The 13,595-nt window shown below is 43.5% G+C and overlaps 1 protein-coding gene across 1 annotated transcript in view; it reads right to left on the minus strand.

The window, feature by feature from the left end:
* Positions 1-13,207, minus strand: part of KRI1 (KRI1 homolog) — a 50,286-nt gene extending 37,079 nt beyond the window's left edge. The window contains exons 1-5 of the mRNA XM_040346425.1: positions 13,094-13,207; positions 8,566-8,642; positions 7,376-7,481; positions 1,444-1,534; positions 1,286-1,340 (exon numbers count right to left, since the gene is read on the minus strand). Coding sequence (XP_040202359.1) covers positions 1,286-1,340; positions 1,444-1,534; positions 7,376-7,481; positions 8,566-8,642; positions 13,094-13,169 — 405 coding nt within the window. The 5' untranslated portion in view covers positions 13,170-13,207. The remainder of the gene's footprint in view (positions 1-1,285; positions 1,341-1,443; positions 1,535-7,375; positions 7,482-8,565; positions 8,643-13,093) is intronic.
* Between the last annotated feature and the right edge of the window lie 388 nt (positions 13,208-13,595).

Consider the following 13,595-nt stretch of genomic DNA (forward strand, 5'->3'; position numbering starts at 1 on the left):
TATGCAAAGTAGTTGGAGGGAAGCTTCAGAATGGCAAAGATATTTGTATTACAAATTATGTGAGCAGACTGCAGTTCCTCTAAGTATGAAGTACCAGTTAATGATGTGTTCTACTAGAGCGGGGGTGTCAAACTGCCTGTCCAATCATGCCTCTGCCTGTGGGAGTCATGCTTATATCAGTCAGCCTTGCAATGCCTCATAGGACTTGTCGTTTCGCAAACAGCTGGAGGGTTGCCATCTTGACACCCGAGGCTGGTGAACCGGCGCTGCATGCCTCTAAAGATTTGAATCGTCACCTGCTGTAAATATAATTTCATAAATCTGAACCTCCAAACCCCTTTCTAAGTTCTGAGAGGTTGGGTCCTGTTTACATGTAGAGGTGCGATCTATGGGCCAGATCCACAAAGATCTGCCTATCTTTAGGCAGGCGTAGCGTATCTCAGATACACTACGCCGCCGTAACTTAGAGCGTAGTTTCCGTATCCAGAAAGAATTTGCGCTGTAAGTTACGGCGGCGTAGTGTAAATGTGTCGGCGTAAGGGCGCGAAATTTAAATGACTAAGATGTGGGCGTGTTTTATGTTAATTCATCTTGACCCCCGCGTAAATGACTTTTTTTTTTGAACGGCGCATGCGCCGTCCGTGGGGGTATCCCAGTGCGCATTCTCAAAATCACGTTGCAAATAGTCAATGCTTTCGACGTGAACGTAATTTACGCAAAGCCCTATTCGCGAACGTTTTACGCAAACGACGGAAAATTTGACGCTGTCCCGACGTCCATACTTAACATTGCGTACGCCTCATGAGGCAGGGGTAACGTTACGCCGAAAAAAGCCTTACGTTAACGACGTAAAAAAATGCGCCGGGCGGACGTACGTTCTGAGAATCGGCGTATCTAGCCAATTTGCATACTCTACGCGGAAATCAACGGAAGCGGCACCTAGCGGCCAGCGTAAATATGCACCTAAGATCCGACGGCGTACTAAGACGTACGTCGGTAGGATCTAGCCCACATTCAGGCGTATCTTGTTTTGTGGATACAAAACAAAGATACGCCGGCGCATCCTAGAAGTTACGCGGCGTATCAATAGATACGCCGACGTAACTTCTTTGTGGATCTGGCCCTATGTGTTCTATATTATCACTTTTCTGGAAACTATATTAAAGATACACAAATAAGGACTTTTTCTATTACTCAGAACTAAGGATGAGCTCCGGCTCCATGTGCAGAGCCCGCCAGAAAGTCGGCACCACGCGCTGCGCTAATCCAACACACGAGTTCATACCTGATCTTGTATCAGGCCTTCTTCTCCATCTGAGCTTTCTTCATCCTCATATTTTCTACAAGGATAGAGAAGTATTGTAAGTATTATCATCATTTAGCATCAAAACATTCAGAGATAAGGTGAAAGCTTTATCGGGGCAATCACTAAGGTCACCTCACCCTTCCTTCTCCAGGATCACTTTCCGCTCGTAGTCTTTAAGGTACATGGGCTTTTCCTTGGTGGATTTGCTCTGACTGGTAGTTGGCTGATCTGAAGAGGCAAAGAAGTGTTTTTGTAAGCAGAAATTATTAAAATAATAGGAGGTGGTATTGCTCCTTCTATAGATGTCCACTCAAAGCGGAGGTCTGCCCACTGCTGCAAAAATTAAAAGCCAGCAGCTGCACACTTTTAATAATCGAACACTTACCTGCCCCGGAGTCCAGCAATGTCGGCACCGCAGCCGATTTCCATTAGTTGTCAGGTGCATGCCTTACAGCTTCACGCCAGGAACCCTACTGCGCATGCGCAAGGCTCCGCTCCTCTCTCCTACTGGCCCAGCGGCCGGGGAAAGAGGAGGGAGCCTGGACGGAAACATCAATACCCGCGGCTGAGGCTCCCGGAAGCATGTCCCTTCTCCCCCCCCCCCCCCCAACGAGTGGAAGTTACACTTTTGGGTGGAACTCCGCTTTAAATATGCCATATGTTCAAAAATAAATATTTCTCTGTGCCTTTTAACCAGTTGCAGACTCTGGGTGTACTAGACACGGGTAAAAACGTCATCATTGTACACGGGACGTGTCTAGTATGTCCAGGTCTTCTACCCTGCTTCCCAGAATCCGTCCCTGTCCCAGCTCTGATTAAAGTGGAGGTTCACCCTAAAAACTAATTTCTAACATTAGAGCCAGCATACTAAGTACATTTACTTTTGGCAGGTCATTTTTTTTTTTTCTCTGAACATACCTTTATATCCTGATTTTGTCCAGGGCTTCCGCGTTCTGATGACTCCGGGACTGGGCGTTCCTATCCCAGCCTCAGGGTTTCCGATGACTGCGGGACTGGGCGTTCCTATCCTTCTGTTCGATGATTGACGGCTTGTGAAACAGGTCCCGACGCACAACGCGCGTCACCAGATTCCCGGAGATAGCCGAGCTGCGAGTCGGCACTATACGGTACCTGCGCCCGCCGTGTAGAGCTGACTGCGCAGGCGCCGTATAGTGCTGACTCACAGCTCGGCTATTTCCGGAAATCTGTTGATGCGCGTTGTGCGACAGGGGACCTGTTTCACAAGCCGTCAATCATCGAACCGAAGGATCGGAACCCGGAAGCCCTGGACAAAATCAGGATATAAAGGTATGTACAGAGAAAAAAAATAAAAAATGACCTCCCGAAAATAAATGTCCTTAGTATCATTAGTATGCTAGATCCAATTAAAAAAAAAAATGTTGGGGTGAACCACCGCTTGCCGAGTACACAGAACTGACAAAAAAAAATTAAAATAAAAACAGTCTGGCAATGTTTATCAACATTGCTCAGGTATACAGAAAGTTACATTGAAACATTGTATCATTTGTAACTTTTTGTGTTTTTCTTCTACAGATCAAAAAGGGATGAACTTCATCTTCAGATAGAGAGTTAAAGCAAACTTGACAAGTTAAAAAAAAAAAAAAAAAAGTGCTGTTCACCACGAATTAACTCTGTATTCTCCTTCTCTATTCAAGTGTAATTTTCTATATATATATATATTTTTTTTTTTTAATAAACGTTTTTTCTGTTTTTGTTTGCCTTGTTCGTTAATATTTTTACACCTTTTACATATATTTACACATATCACACTGAAAAAAGCATAAAATTAGAAAAGCCACTTTACTTCATTTGTAAATAACTTTGCAAAGCTTTGTACCAAAATCATAATTTTAGTGTTGTTTTAAACAGGACAGATTATAGAATAAAATGCACACCTTTTATCTGCAGTAAAACTTTATGTTTAAACTAATCCCGCTCAATTTTAAAATGTCTTGCGTTTAGTTTTATTAGATTTAATTGTCTAAGGGGCAGATCCACAGAGAGAGTACGCCGGCGTATCTACTGATACGCCGGCGTACTTTCAAATTTTCCGCGTCCTCAAAACAAGATACGACGGCATCTGGGTCAGATCCGACAGGCGTACGTCTTCGTACGCCTTCGGATCTAAGATGCAATATTTCGGCGTCCGCTGGGTGGCGTTCCCGTGTCGAGTATGTAAATTAACTATTTCCGACGATCCACGAACGTACGAGCGGCCGTCGCATTCTTTTACGTCGTCTCTAGTCGGCTTTTTCCGGCGTATAGTTAAGGCTGCTGTTTCGTGGCATATAGTTAGATCTGCTATGTTAAGTATGGCCGTCGTTCCCGCGTTTAATTTGAATTTTTATTTTCGTTTGCGTAAGTCGTCCGTGAATCGCGGGATGGGCGTAAGTTACGTCCAAGTCAAAACAATGATATCCTTGCGACGTCATTTCGCGCAATGCACGGCGGGAAATTTAGGGACGGCGCATACGCAGTTCGTTCGACGTGAGTACGCACTTCATTTAAATGAAACACGCCCCCCTACTCGCCGATTTGAATTAGGCGCCGTTACGCCACGAGTGATACACTACGCTGCCGTAACTTACGGGCGCAAATTCTTTGTGGATTCAAAGCTGCCAAAAGTAAGTTACAGCGGCGTAGCGTATCTCACATACGCTGCGCCCATCTAATTTTATGTGGATCTGCCCCTAAGGATTTAAAAAAAAAGGATTGTTGCAGGATATTCACAAACAGAAACCCTTGTTTGTGAAAAAAAAAATATATATATATATATATATATATATATATATATATATTTATATATTTATTTATATTATGTTGTTATGTTAAGTAATGACAAAATTATCGCTGAATAAACAGGCTCATAGCATGCGTAAGAGTGACGTCACACGAATCTGGCCAGTCACACAGCCCGAATCCATGCGACCGAAAAGAAGGTGGGCAAAGATGGCTGTGGCCTCAAGTGGGGACGTTGCGGGCTTTGTTTGCAGGTAAGTGTCACATAATGTGCTAGTATGCTAGTAATACTAGCACATTATGCCTTTACTTAGCAGGGAAAGAGAAAAAAATAAAAATAAATTGGGGATTTTATATTATATATAATCTCTCACACTGGTTACTTCCCCCTTTAAGGGCAGTTTAACACTGATCGGCTGTGGTTTAAAGCAGTGGTCACCAACCCTGCCCTCAGGACCCACTAACAGGCCAGATTTTATGTATTACCTTGGGGAGATGCAGACTAGAATACTGCAATCACTGAGCAGCAAATGATATCATGATGTATTTTAGTTATCTTACAAACCTGGCCTGTTAGTGGGCCCTGAGGACAGGAGTTGACGACCACTGCTTTAAAGGATATATTCACCTTTCTGAACATGTTACACCCTTATTTAGGTTGCAACGTGTTCAGTATCTACCCCCTCTCCCCTCGATCCCCCTCCTCCTAGTAACAGCAGGACGGGGGATCTTCTCCTTGCACCCACTGTCACTATTCAAAAAGACCGCGACCATGAGGGGATCCCCCCACACAGCCCCATCATTGATTCACAGATTCCTGCATCGGAGGTACGGCGGGCAGACAGCTACACAGTCTGCAGGAGCCTGGTATTAGGCACCTGAAAAAAAGATTTTATATATATATATATATATATATATATATATATATATATATATTTTGATAAAGAGATATACAGTAAAACCTTGGTTTGAGAGCGTTTTGCAAGACAAGCAAAATGTTTTAAAAAAAAGTTTGCCTTGATATACAAGCAATGTCTTGATCTAAGAGTAGCGTCATGTCACAACTGAGTATAAAAAAAGAAGAGAGGAGCATCTAAGTGTAGCAATATGGTTACATTTAATGAAGGTACAACATTTAGCAAAGTATTGCTACACTTAGCAGTGACTCTCTTCTCTTTTATAACCTGTAGAAAAAATGCTTTGATATACAAGTGCTTTGGATTACAAGCATATTTCTGGAACAAATTATGCTCACAAACCAAGGCATATATATATATATATATATATATATATATATATATATATATATATATATATATATATATATATATTTATATATTTATATACACACACACACATTTTGCCTGCGAAAAAAGTGCATTTACTATTTTTTTCGTCAAGCTGAACTTATCCTTTAACCTCAGTGCAGCGCGGTGTACCCGCGGTTTTGGTGTAGATTACCTGCACTTTCCTATAGACATCCATAAGAGCGGCGTTCTTGGTGCAGTTTCTGAAAGCGCAGAAAATTCCTGCATGCCTTATCTCTGGTGCGCTTTCAGAAAATACACCAAAAACACCCAACCTAAGAGGTCTATAGGAAAGCGCAGGTAACCCACACCAAAACCGCAGCGGATCAATGTGAAATGGCCCTAAAAGGGAGAAAATCACCATTAGCAACATGTTAAACCCGTATTTAACCACTTGCCGTCGCCGCACCGTCGAAATACGTCCACAAGGTGGCTCTCCTAGGTGAGAGCACGTAATATGACGTCCTGCCTATTAGCCGCCACTAGGGGCGCACGCGCGCCGCCGGAGGCGCGCGCGCCCCCCGCTCGCCCCCGACTCCCGTGCGTGTGCCCGGCGGGCGCGATCGCCGCCGGGCACACGCGATCGCTCGGTACAGAGCGGGGAACGGGAGCTGTGTGTGTAAACACACAGCTCTCGTTCCTGTCAGCAGGGGAAATGCTGATTTTCTGTTCATACAATGTATGAACAGAAGATCAGTGTTTCCCCTAGGGGGGCCCCCCCCCCCCCCCCCCACAGTAAGAACACACCCAGGCATACTTAACCCCTTCCCCGCCCCCTAGTGTTAACCCCTTCACTGCCAGTGGCATTTTTATAGTAATCTAATGCATTTTTATAGCACTGATCGCTATAAAAATGCCAATGGTCCCAAAAATGTGTCAAAAATGTCCGAAGTGTCCGCCATAATGTCGCAATACCGAAAAAAAAAAATCGCTGATCGCCGCCATTACTAGTAAAAAAAAATATTAATAAAAATGCCATAAAAATACCCCCTATTTTGTAAACGCTATAACTTTTGCGCAAACCAATCAATAAACGCTTATTGCGATTTTTTTTTACGAAAAATATGTAGAAGAATACGTAACGGCCTAAACTGAGGAAAAAAAATGTTTTTTTATATATTTTTGGGGGATATTTATTACAGCAAAAAGTAAAAAATATTCATTTTTTTCAAAATTGTCGTTCTATTTTTGTTTATAGCGCAAAAAATAAAAAACGCAGAGGTGATCAAATACCACCAAAAGAAAGCTCTATTTGTGGGAAAAAAAGGACGCAATTTTGTTTGGGAGCCACGTCGCACGACCGCGCAATTGTCTGTTAAAGCGACGCAGTCCCGAATCGCAAAAAGTACTCTGGTCTTTGGGCAGCAATATGGTCCGGGGGGTAAGTGGTTAAAGAAGTAACATGCTGCTAAGGACCAAACACCCTCACCCACAAAACAGCAGGCAGAGGTTCCTCCACCCAGCAGCTGCTGTCACATTTAAAATCAGAGCGCGATTCACAACGTATGCCATCATGTCAGATGCCTTGTAGTGCTCATTGGACTACAAGCGCCCTCCTCAGCACACTCGGAATCCATTGAATCTTCCTCCAGGTTTCCAACTGTATATAAGGAAGTACGGGCAAAAAGCTGGAGGGAGAGTGTGCAGAAGCCTGACAATGCGCCGGTGATCTACTGATCACATATGGAATACTTTGCAGACTGTGTGTAAAAAAATAAAAAATAAAAATAAATTCACATTTTTTCTTTTATCTACCAACGTGAACTTGGCTTTTAACATGGATTTTCAAAAGAAAGCTCAAGCAAAATTGTATCTGAATGATCACATGCAGTTTAGTGTAATAACTCCAGGCGTTATGTTTCTTTGTGGTAGGTACGGTATAGCACAATTAACCTTATATATGTGAGAAGTTTCTTTTTTTTTTTTACATAACAATTAGGACTATAACTCAATGGAAAAGCAAACACAGAGTACAATGGAATTATAGTGTATTTGAAAATACCTGTTTCCTTGTAAAAAGTGACATCCTCTTGGTATATCCTTGGATCTTTCTTTTTGAGCATTGATAGGGTACGATAAAAGTCCCTTTCCACTTCTGGATCAATGGTCTAGAGAGATGGGAAAGAAGATCATCTTCATAAAGGGGGGGGGGGGGGGAAACATGTCACATAAATAACACATTGGGGCTATTTAGAAAAAAAATTAAAGGGAGCTACAAAAAGCACAGTTCCATGTTAACATGAAGACAAGACTTTTGTTTTCCCATGTTTTATTTTTTTGCTGTGTCCCATTAGGGTGACTTCCCTTCACTTCCTGTCCCATTGCCTGAACAGGAAGTGAGGGGAAATCCCTCTAAACTACAGGGAATCCCTGGACATCATCGGAACTAGTGTTCTCAATGGAAGATTCCCCTTCATATTCATTCTGGTGAAAACCAAAAATTGGGGATTTTCTGATGATGATCACGAGGACAAAGAGGGTGAATCTCACTTAAGGTGAGACAGACAGCAATAAAAACCTGACCTGTTCCCTCTCCAGTTCATCCAAAACTAATAGAGCTGCAAGATTTTGGTCAAAATGAGAATCACGATTCTTTTGATTAGACTAAAGATCACGATTCTCAAAAACTGAATGTCAGAACCGCCCCAAATAAATAAACCTGTGATTTATCTGAAAATATGAATATATAAAAAACAGACCAGTGATATGTCTATAATATTAAAGATCATATAACTCCTATGAAAGAAGCAGAATCAAACTTTGATTCTGCTTTTTTCATAGGAGTTATATGGTCTTTAACATTATAGACATATCACTGGTCTCTTTTTTATACATCAGAAGCAGTACCGCCAGCAACCATTGGGTGGCGCATGGATACACACAGTTGTACAGAACTGTGAGAAAGATTAATACATCAGAAGCAGTACCGCCGGCAACCACTGGGTGGCGCATGGATACACACTACAGTTGTACAGATCTGCAAGAGAAGCCCAGGCATCCATTAAGCGGCGCAGGCTGTTGACGTCGGTTCCGATATCGACGCCATTTGCGTTCCACGCTGGTTACGTGGAACCAACCGTGAAACAGAAGAATCGCGGGTCATGTCGCGGGGAGATCGCGGGCGGGGAGAATCGAGATCGAGAATCATGCAGCTCTAAAAAACAAAAGAAAACGTTTTGGTTAAATACTCACCGGCTCATCCTCACTTTCAGATGCCGAGCTGGACGATCCATTGTCCTCTTCACCTTTGTCCCCATATCGATCCTTTACTACAAGAGAAGAACAAGACATTGAAAATTTAGAAGCAAGCACATCCAAAGGATTTTCGGGGATGCTCTTTTGTACAGAGATAGAACTCTATACTTTTCATCTCTTCTATCAGGATCTTCCTCTGAAAAGTTAGACTTCTGTCTAAAGCTGGCCATTAGGCGTGAGCTCAGACGTGTTTGCATCCTAGTCCCAGCCCCTTGGATCTATACAGCCAGAAAGCTGTCACTGCAAACTGCCCACCATAAGCGGCTGAGGCACTCCTCACTTAGTAGCCATATGTATACAAGGGGCATGTATAAGTCTTTGCTGGAGTGGGGAATGCCTCAGCTGCTTATGATTGGTGATGTGCAATGACAGCTTTATGGCTGAAAACATTTGGGGGATTTGGACTGCGGTCCAAACACATCAGAGCTCATTGCTGGTGGCCATACACTAGTAGAATTGCATTCAAAATTTTTCATTTTAAAAATGTTACTTTGATTTTTAACAGTTATTGGGGAAAAAAAACAGGATGGGCATTTTTCCTCAAAAACCAACAAATTTCTAACACACATATATTTATCAATTTCAATAAACCATGGAAAGAATAAATACATTGATATTTTGATGAAATCTGCATTATTTGAACTACATAGCAACAGGGATTATAGTAGCCAAATATCATTTTTTTTTAAGTATTTAACTTCATTGTAATGCTGTAATATGCCAGTAAACAAATCAGGGCTCCCAGCGTTTGTCACTAGGCTCCACTCCCTTGAAGAGGTCACGTGACCAGTGATGCAACGCATTGGTCGGAACTTGTGATGTCACTTCCGTTGTGTCTCGTATACCTGGTAGAAGCGTTGAGAAGGCGAGCAGCGCTCAGTGTAAACGGTTTGAAATGTGAGTGGGCATTTTTATATGTTTTAATAAAGACGATGAGTGTCCATAAGTGATCCTAATGGAACAATCAGCGTGCACCTTCCACCGAGAAATTCCTGGTCCACCTCGTGAAAACAAACTCCCCCTACGGGGATTAAACTCGCCAGAGCAAAGATTTAACCAAGTAATAAGCAGGAAATCAACACCAGGAAGGGACTGCATTCGTCATCAGCCAGGGTAATATTAAATGCTGCAGACTCCAAATCAAACAAAAACAGGCCAACATAGGGTAATTCCGTTTTAATGTAAACATAAAAGCTGCCACATAGGTATTCCCCTCATAAATTGCACGTACTTCAAATATGAATAAAGTGAGCCACACTTCACCGTCTCCTCGAAGGGGAGAATCGCCAAACGGACCTTGCGTGGAGAGCGAGAAGTAAACACTTCCTGGTTCCGGGTAAGGCTGCGGTGGAACGCACACGTCACTTCCTGTTTGCGTCGTGTAGGTCACGCCCTGACGCGTTTCGTCATATCCTGACTTCGACAGAGGGCGTCCTATGAGGGGAATAACTATGTGGGGGCTTTTATGTTTACATTAAAACGGAATTACCCTATGTTGGCCTGTTTCTGTTTGTTTGTTTGATTCGGAGCCTGCAGCATTCAATATTACCCTGGCTGATGACGAATGCAGTCCCTTCCTGGTGTTGATTTCCTGCTTATTGCTTGGTTAAATCTTTGCTCTGGTGAGTTTAAACCCCCGTAGGGGGAGTGTGTTTTCACGAGGTGGACCAGGAATTTCTCGGTGGAAGGTGCACGCTGATTGTTCCATTACTTATGGACACTCATCTTTATTTCTGCACTTGATCAATCATCCAAAAACTGTTATTATGGAGTTGGCCATCTATTATTGACATTTTACCAACATTAGCGCTGTTTTGGTATAGGACTGGCACAGTTTCACTGTTGTCTAGCAATTTTATACCTTTTTTACTTGATTTTTATTTATTTTAAACAGCAGCTTAGACTTTTTCCTTTTTAAAGTGGGAGTTCACCCAAAAAAAAAAAAAATTTTTAATTGCATCTAGCCGATCCAGCATGTGAAGGACATTACATTTCGGCATTTTTTTTTTTTTTTCCTTGGTACATACCTTTATATCCTGATGTTGTCCAGGGCTTCCGGGTTCCGATGACTGCAGGACTGGGCATTCCTATCCTTCCGTTCGATGATTGACGTCTTGTGAAACAGGTGACCTGTTGCACAACGCGCGTCACCAGACGTCGGGAAAGAGCCGAGCTGTGAGCCGGCACTATACGGCGCCTGCGCAGTCAGCTCTACACGGCGGGCGTAGGCGCCGTATAGTGCCGACTCTTAGCTGGGGTATTTCCGGAAATCTGGTGACGCGCGTTGTGCGACAGGTCACCCGTTTCACAAGCTGTCAATCATCATACGAAAGGATAGGAACGCCCAGTCCCGCAAGCATCGGAAGCCTGAGGCAGGGATAGGAACGCCCGGTCACGGAGTTGTCAGAACGCGGAAGCCCTGGACAAAATCCGGATATAAAGGTAAGTACAGAGCAAAAAAAAAAAATGCCGAAATGTAATGTCCTTACTATTGTACTTTGTAATGTAAAAACAAACGTTTTTAGGGTGAACCTCCACTTTAAGGTATTTTTTTTTTTTTTTTTTAAAGGGATCGTTTTTTATTATTAATATTATTGTCAAATTTTCCTCCAAATTAATACTTGAGTGTTATCTGGGTTTGGAATCAAATTTTTTTTTCTCTATTGGCGCTGGTGGTGTATTGAAGGCCTTATATACACCTTTGTATATATATATATATATATCTATATATATATATATATATATATATATATATTTATTATGTTTTTTTTCTGACAAATAGATCAATGTTTTGGGCATTAACAGTGGCAGGTGCTATACATCAGTGCTGCTAAGTCGATCGCTATTGTTGGTTTTGTATATACAACAATTTCACAGGTTGAACAAGCGCACCATTTTTTGACTATTTATTACTAATGAACCGAGCCCTATGATTCCTACTGAGTGTAAACTGTTGGTGCTAAATATCCTGTATAACAACAATAATTGTATTTTTGCCATGGTGGGTATAATATATATTTGTTTTTTAATCACTTCCTGCCCAGCCTATAGCAGATTGACGGCCAGGCGGTGGTTCTGTTATACTGACTGGGCGTCCTATGATGATTGGTGGCTCTCTGTTAGAGGGGGGAGGGGGGTCTGTGCTGATAATTAGCACATTGATTATAAGCACAGCCCCCCATCTGATGTGCCCAACAGCTGCCAGTCAGTGCCGCCTCAATAAAGTCTCTCAGTGCCAATCAGAGCCCAGCAGTAATAACCGTCAGTACCTGTAATCAGTGCTGCCCATCAGTGCGGGGCCGGTGCTACCACTAGGCAGCCGTCTAGGGCGCACAGCAGCCTAGAGCGTACGGTTGCTGGTGATCCTACGCCCGCTTTGTCCACAGAGGCAGCAACAATCAACCAGGTAGCCGCTCCGGAGGCTGGAAAATTTGCAAATGTGTATATGTATATAGTGACTGATCTGCCAAATGCTAAGTGTGTACCGAGGGGGCCCCCTCCCTCCCTGAGGCTGCATTGATTGGCAGTTGGTGAAGCAGCATTGATGGGCACTGGTGAGACTGCATTAATTGGCATTGGTGAGGCAAATTTGATGGGCGCTGGCGAGGCCAAATTTAATGGGCGCTGGCGAGGCCAAATTTGATGGGCGCTGGCGAGGCCAAATTTGATGGGCGCTGGCGAGGCCAAATTTGATGGGCGCTGGCGAGGCCAAATTTGATGGGCGCTGGCGAGGCCAAATTTGATGGGCGCTGGCGAGGCCAAATTTGATGGGCATTTCATTAAAAAGGTGGGGTATACATGGGTAGGGTAAAGGGGGTGGAGCCAAGGGGCGGCAAAATGAGGTTTCGCCTAGGGTGTCAAAAATCCTTGCACCAACCCTGCATCAGTGCCATCTATTAGTGCCGCCCATCAATTGTACATATCAATGCCTCCTCATCAGTGCCCGCCAGTGAAGGAGAAAACTAAATTGTATGACAGTAACTAAGAAAAACTTTTTTTTGACCACCCAGAGATGTTTCAATACCACCAAAAGAAATCCCCATTTGTGGGAAGAAAATTATAAAAATGTAGTTTGGGTACAGCGTTGTATGACCGCGCAATCGTCATTGAAAGTGCGACAGTTCTGAAAATTGTCCTGGGCAGGAAGGGGGGGGGGGGGGGGGGCCTGGTATTGAAGTGGTTAATGCTGTATTTTTGGCAAGGTTGATGTACTAGATACACATCCATACAGGTGTCATCTATGCAGATCTTTTACTTCCCCTTTAAGACTCCTGCAAATAGTAAAGGCTATGACCAATGGGTACATTCAGCTGACCCCAAGGGGGGAACCACAAGTCCCTGCATGCCCACCACTGACAAGCCATGCTGCACACACACACTAGGCCCTGAGCCCAGCCTGGTTGTACAGCGGTGGACTATGGACGGTGGGGTACGTGGAACCCTGAGGGGACCGGGGGACACTCACGCCGCTGTAGCTCCTCCTTCTCCCGGTACCGCTCATAGCGCTCTGCGAACTGCCGATTAATCTTCAGCTCTGCCATGCTGCTTCGGGACCGGAAGTTCGGAAAAATGGACGACACGCCCCCCTCAGAGGTCATGCGTTCCAGGAGAAGATCTTCCGCAAATCAGCGTCATGCTCATGCGTTCCAGCTTGCTCTGAACCAATCATCTCTGAGGTAGGTGTGGTTTTCGTGTAGTCCTTTAAATTCTGCAATTGTAATTGCAGCAGATGGATTTTTCATTATCGTTTTTGAGATCAGATCCGGACCATGTACTATGTTTATACTTTTTGGCTAGCACAATATTTTATTGCATAGGTGTAAGATTTTTACAGTGGCGATTAACATTGGATCAATCACCGATTCAGCAAAATTATTAAATCGGACATTGCGTGGGACAAAAATAACGAAGAGCAACAGATAGCAGAGCTCCCAACTGTCCCTGATTTGTCCCTTATTTTGGTCTGA

Source organism: Rana temporaria, chromosome 3, assembly GCF_905171775.1.
Source record: "Rana temporaria chromosome 3, aRanTem1.1, whole genome shotgun sequence".
Classification (NCBI taxonomy): Eukaryota; Metazoa; Chordata; class Amphibia; order Anura; family Ranidae; genus Rana; species Rana temporaria.